The sequence below is a fragment of the Accipiter gentilis genome, chromosome 32 (assembly GCF_929443795.1).
Source record: "Accipiter gentilis chromosome 32, bAccGen1.1, whole genome shotgun sequence".
NCBI lineage: Eukaryota > Metazoa > Chordata > Aves > Accipitriformes > Accipitridae > Astur > Astur gentilis.
In genome coordinates this window covers 4,265,985-4,272,348 of record NC_064911.1, presented here as the reverse complement: position 1 = coordinate 4,272,348, position 6,364 = coordinate 4,265,985, and the positions used below count along the sequence as shown (strand labels likewise).

Here is a 6,364-nt window from a genome sequence, read left to right as displayed (position 1 = left end):
ACCTCACCCTGCCAGTGGCCCCTGCTCGGAGCAGGACCTAGTTTGTATTACTGAGGAGAGGTCTGTAGATAAAAAACCCCTGTGTTTTTCCATGAAAGACTGATATTTGGAAAGCTGTTGAAGGGGATTTGGATACTCCCTCCGAACATTAATTCAAAGGAAAAGAAAGGCAGCCTGCAGCCCCACGCAGGGGGCTCTGACAGATCCCATCCCACAGGACTAAATCAGCAGCGAGCAGAGCCAGCGCGCTGGTACGTCCCTGCGGAAGAGGCACACGTGCTTCACAGGAGCCGTGGGCCTCGAGGGAGCAGCGTGCCTCAGTCGGGGTTTTGGAGCAGATTTTGGGCTACTTGGCTTAAAATTTGCCAGGCAGAGGCTGAAAAAATCCCCTATTGAAATGAGACAAGAACATCAGGGGGGTAAAGGTGGAGGAGCTGCTCGAGTGCCCTGACACGGCCAACCTTTCCCTTCCCCTGGGCCTCCCTGAAGCACTGCGGTTTCTGCCTAAAACGTGCAGCTGACCTCTGGTAGCCCCTCTCTCTGCTTTCCATGCTGTGCCTGGGAGGGTCGGTGAGGCGGGGAAGGGGGGAAAGGGAAGTGGGGAAGGAAGGAAAGAGAAGGGGAAAGTGAGGAGGAGGCTGGGGAAGGGGCAAGGGTGTGAGCGGGGCCATCGGAGGGAGCCGTCTGGGCCGGGCTACGTGGGCGGGGACTCCCTCCTCCTGTCGGGACAAGTCACGATAGACCTGAGACAGCCTAAAAAAGCAGGGGAAGCGGGAACGGAGGGGGTCTGCCCGGCTTGCATGGAAAACAAAGTTTAATTCGGAGGAACGGAGATCAGCGAGGCGGGGAGCTGAGAATTAGGGTGGCCACCCCGGCTCGGGGGGGAGGGGGGGGGGGGCTGCCGGGGGGGCTAGGGGCCGCCTGCGGGAGCAGTGGGGGTCCCCGGGCCTCCTGGCCCGGCTGGAGGCGCAGGTGACCCCCGGCAGCCCCGCCGGTGTGCGCCGAGCATATGGGCTCCCCCCGCCTCCCCGTAACCCTATCTGGCCGGAGCCGCGGGTTCAGCTGCAGGCGATGCAATCAGGGGAGCCCTGCGGGGCACTCCTTCGTGCAGGGGAGCATATGGGGAACCAGGCAGGCGGGAGGGGGCTGGGGGCCCGGCAGGGCGGCTAATTTCGTTTGCAGGTAGCCCACGAGGAGGGGAACCGGGGGAAGCACAGCTGGCGGCCTGGCACGGCTCGGCCCGGCCGAGGGGTTGACACCAACCCCGGGGCCGCCCCCCTCCGGGGCCGGGGGCAGCCCTAGCGTGAGCGGCAGCGGGCGGGCAGGGGAGTGCGGAGGGGGCCGGGCTGCCCTCCCTGCTTTTGCCACCGCGGGGCCCGGTGGGGCAGAAATGCCCCCGCAGAAGAGTCGGATTCCCCCGCCCGCCCCCGGGGCGGTGCTGCCCGTCGGGGCTCCCCGGGGCCACCTGTTAGCGACGGGAACGGCCCTCGGGGTGGGAGAGCGCGGTCGGGGAGGCAGACGAGCAGGATTTACCGGCTTCTGGCCACCGCCGACTTTTGCATCTGTCAGGGTGCTAATTATTGCCTTTAATAGAGACAAAGAACAGCTCCTAATGATGCTCCCTCTAATTCTCACCTGCTCCTGCCCTTCTTCCGCAGCAGCACTCCCTCGCCGGAGCCCTGCTAATTGGGAAAGCTGCTCTGCTTATTGCGGCCTCCCTGCAGATGGGGGGGGGGGGGGGGCGGACGGCAGGGCCGGGCCGGGGGAAGAGGTGCGGGCACCGGTAGCGGGGCCCCAGGGGCAAAACCGGGGGGGGGGGCTACATCCTAAGCGGGGCTGGTCTGACGGCAGCTCCCCATCCTCGCCCCGGCGCGGCGGGGCTCAGCGTCCCCGGGCCGCCGCGGGCTCGGTGGAGGAGCAGCCTTTGCCTCCGCACGCCGGCGGGGGTCTGGGGTGGCCTCGGCCCCTTCTCCGGCCCAGCCCGGCCTTTGACTTGCAGCGGAGCCTGGCAGGAGGGCGCCCGTCGGGGCGCCCGTCCCAAGCCGCTGGCACACACCTGGCTGTCAGCCCCCTGTTTGGCACGACTTTCTCCCCCCGCCGCCGGAGAGGGCAGAAGCGGAGGGTCTGGTACCGCACGGATCGCCTTCAAAGCCGCAGACCGACACAGAGCTAGCACCCTAAGGCGGCCTTAAAGAGAGGGACCACCGCCAGCGCCCTCCTGGCCACCAGGGTCAGGGCCGGCCCTCCTGCTGGAGAAGGCCACCGGGGCAGTCGGCGGGATGCTCGGCGTTGGTCCCCGGCGTTAAACGGGGTTTGTTTGCCAAAAGCGGTACTGCGGGTGCTGGGAAGGGGAGCTTCTCTCCCGGGGCCGGGGGACATTGGGCTGGGTGTCTCTGGAGGAGGGGGGCTATTTCTCATCATCACTGGGGGGATGCTGGGGTTGGGGGGCATTCCTTTCCGAGCCCCGTTTCCCTTCCCTGGAAGGGCTGGCATGGGGCGAGCCGCAGAAGGAAGGAGCAAACCCAGCAAGGCAGGAACCCGGAGGGGCTGTCGGACCGGGACCGGCTCACACCCCGCGGGGACCCCAGCCCGCCCGGCCGCCTGGGAACCGCTTCGCTTTACGCGGTTAAAAAAAAAAAAAAAAAAAAAAAAAAAAAAAGCCCCCGAGTCCGGACTCGCTCTCATTCCCTCGCGGGTGTCTGTGGGCCCAAAACTCCTCCACGGCCTGTTACAATATATACCTTATATATGCTATTTTGTACGTATGCGTCTGTGGCTGGCTAGTTATGTTAAATAGCTGCCTAGCCATTTCTCGGTCTAGAGAGAGAGATGTGTAAGGATTTGCTTGGGCAAGGACGCGGGTTTTGCGGTCTCCCTGCCCACCCGCAGCCCGGGGCGCGGTGCCGGGCGGGAGCGGCCCCCCCGGGACGGGCGGCGGCGAGACCGTGGGAACCGCGCCCGGGGAGCCCCGCTGCCCGTCCCGGCGCACCCCCTCCGCCCCGGGGGGCAGCCGCCGCCGCCGGGGGCTGCCGACCTCGTTTTCCTCAAAAATAGGGATTCGCTTGGGTTGTTCCTGTTCTCCTTACAGGAAAAGGGGAAGCCACGGGCTGCTCCACGCCCGCACCCTGCGTGCGTGAAGAGAACCCTTTCCTTGGGGTCTGCGAGAGGGCGAAATATTCCCTGCCCAAATACCTGGATACAGAACTGCTAAAATACATACGAGTGAGTGAGAGATAGTAGCAACTTCGGGGGGGAGGAAAAAAAAAAAAAAAAAAAAAAGACTGTCCCCAAATAATTTTCCTTTCTGTAGATTTTCGTTTGGTTGGTTTTTGGTTGAAGGTCAAGTGCGCAGAAGCGATTGCAGTGAGCAAACACCGTACCGCCAAGTTTAATGTTTCCTTTCCCTGAATTAATATTTAGCTCTTGCCAAGCGCTTGATTCGGTAGACAAAAATTTTCACATCATGAACCCAGTAAGAGTCGTTTCTTTCCTTGCCGCCCTTATTCTGCGAGAAACAAACGAGCAAGAAAAAAAACCCAAACAACCCAACCCCCAAACGGTTTCGATTTGCCGGCGCAGGAAACTAACCGAAAACTTAGGGAAAAGGCACGGATGCGCCTAAAATGTTCCCCTCCCTTCCCCGCTTTGCGGCCGGTAACCCGCCGGCCGTCCCGCCGCGGTCCCGCACCGGCGCCGCTACGAGCACCTGCCTCCGGCTCCCCGCTCGCCTCGGAACAGCAAGGAAGAGGAAAACGCCATTTATTTAAAATGCTGCTTTTTTTTTTTTTTTATTTAAAATCTCAACAGTGGATCACTTTTTTTTTTTTTTTTTTTTTGCAACCAAACAAGTAATAAATATTATTTAGCAACTTTTTTCTTTTTTCTTTTTTTTTTTTACAAAAATAAACAGATGATAAAATCTCTGCAAGGGGCAGCGATAAGAAAAGTTGTTATTTCAGAAACAAGCCCAAGTTCTCAGTATTGCAACACGGACAGTGTGAAAGTTCCTACACAGAAAGAGCATTAAAGAGTTCAAACTTTGTTAAAGGTGGCAGGAACGAAAAAACCCCAACGTGTTATACGCTTCAAAAAACAAAACCCCAACAAACCCCAAGAACCCAAACCAACGAAATCAAGGCAAACCGACCCCTTATTCACTCATGAGGCTTACACAGTACAAGTGCACGGACGGAAAGCTCAGGCAGAGCGGACTTGCGTCGTTATCGTTGAACGGTATATTTACAAATCCCGAACCAGAAAGAAAACCGGAAAAAAAAACGGCGGGCGGGGGAAGGGGGGACTAAACCGACTTTCCCGGCTCCACTTCCACCCGGAGCCCCGCTGCTCCCCGCCACCGCCGGGAGTCCCGGGAGCGGCGGCCGGGGCTCCGGGGCTGGGCTTTCCGGGGCGGGATGTGACCCAGAAACGGCTCCGAAGGCTCTTACGTGTAGCAACGAAACCGGGAGGGGCGGAGGGAGAACAAACAACAAACAAACGAGCAAAAACCCCTCTGCAGTTTTGGTTCCTCCATTCGCGACGAGCCTAGGACTACCTCCCCCTCCTAGCGAAGTTGCCGACAGCAACGTGAAATTAAAAATCAAGAGGATGCGCGGGCGCTCGCTCGCCGCGGGGCGGTTTCCCCCGCCGCTGGGGGAGCCGGGCAGAGCCCGGGCCGGGCTCCGTCCCATCCCGCCGCCCCTCCGGCGGCCCCGGGAGCGGGGCGGGGGGACGCGCACACACACCCGCTGCCGCCGCGGGGGCGCGTCCGTAGGTCCTGGAGGTGGCGGGGCGGCGCGGGGCGCGGCGGGGCGGCCCCGCCGAGGGGCTCATTTGGTGTCGGTGGCTAATCTGGGGAGGCTGGCGGTGCCCATGCCGGAGACGTGGTGGTGCGGCGGGGCCGACACCTGGCACATGCTGCAGGGGCAGGGCATCCCCCCCCAGTGCTGGAAGCCGCTGCCCAGCGGGGCGGCGGCGGCGGCCGAGGGCGACTTGAGGAGCCCGTGGGGGGGCCGGATGGAGCTGACGGCCGAGAGGCCGGAGCCGGGCAGGGAGGCGCTGGAGACGGCGGCGGGGGGCAGGATGGGGTGGTGGACGGGGTGCGAGGCGGGGTGGCCCGGGTGGCCGGGCAGCGGGGCGGAGTGGGCGCCCATGCCGCCGGGGCAGGCGGCGGGGTGGAAGCCGGCGTGGTGCCCGCCGTAGATCTCGCTGACCAGGCGCTTCATCTCCTCCAGGGAGTTGGTGAGCATCAGGATGTAGTTGCGCGCCAGGAGGAGCGTGGCGATCTTGGAGAGCTTGCGCACCGACGGGCCGTGGGCGTAGGGCATCACCTCCCGCAGCCCGTCCATGGCGATGTTCAGGTCGTGCATCCGCTTGCGCTCCCGGCTGTTGATCTTCAGCCGCAGCTGCTGCAGCTCCGGCTCCGTCATCTGCTTCTTGTCCTTCTTGGAGGAGGACGACGACGACGAGGAGGAGGACGACGACGAGGACTTGAAGCCCAGCTTGTCCACCACCACCACCCCCGCAGCGCTCATGGCGCTGCGCAGCTCGGCGCTCAGCTCCGGCGGGGAGTCGCTCTGCGTGGAGCTGGACACGGTGCCGCCCGTGAAGCCCCCGCCACTGCCTTTATTCCTGGCCGTGAGGAAGAGGTCATCGGGCTCCGGGGAGGACGGGCGGCTGGAGACCAGGCTGGCGTCCGAGTCCATGGCCCGGCGGGCGGGACGGCGGCGCGCAGCGGGCTGCCTGCGGGGAGGGGAGAGAGCCCGCAGGCGGCCCCGGGTCAGCGCCCGCGGAAACTTGCCGGGCCTCCGCCGCCCGCCCGCCCGCCACGTCGGCGAGCCCGCTCCGCCGCCTTTCCGCGGGGCCGGGGAGCGACGCCCCCGGCGGGGCAGGCCGCGCTGCCCGCCCTCCCCTCGCCGCCGCCCGCGGGGCGCCCTCGGGGGGCCCCTCCCCTCCCCTCCCGTCCCGTCCCGTTCCGTCCCGTCCCGTCCCGTCCCGTCCCTCCCCTCCCTCCCTCCGCGCCTCTCCGCCGGGCCGGGGGCGCGGGGGGTGCCGCGCCGGGGGGCGCGGGCGCGTGGGGCGCTTACCGTGCGCGGGGCGGCCGTGGGGAGCGGCGCGCCGTGACGGGTGAGCACGGCAGCAGCGCGCACCTTGCGGCGGCGGCGGCGGCGGCTTTATAGCCGCGCCGGGGAGGAACGATGTCACCGGGCGGGAGGGGGGCTGCGCCAATCGGCGGCGGCGGCGGGGGGGGGGGGGCGGCCGGGGGGGGCGGCTGATGTCACCGGGGCCGGTCCGGCTCGATGGGGCGGGCGGGCGGGGGGGCGACGGCCGGCCGCGGCGCGGGGAGCCCGGCGGGGGGGCGCGGTGG

The 6,364-nt window shown here is 65.0% G+C and overlaps 1 protein-coding gene across 1 annotated transcript; it reads right to left on the bottom strand.

Moving 5' to 3' along the window:
• Positions 1-4,781: 4,781 nt before the first annotated feature.
• OLIG2 (oligodendrocyte transcription factor 2) lies at positions 4,782-6,138 on the bottom strand. Its single transcript, XM_049834947.1, has 2 exons — positions 6,084-6,138; positions 4,782-5,739 (listed from the first exon to the last, which is right to left on the bottom strand). The coding sequence occupies exon 2, from the start codon at positions 5,700-5,702 to the stop codon at positions 4,827-4,829; it is 876 nt and encodes a 291-aa protein (XP_049690904.1). The 5' UTR covers positions 5,703-5,739; positions 6,084-6,138; the 3' UTR covers positions 4,782-4,826.
• Positions 6,139-6,364: the final 226 nt, after the last annotated feature.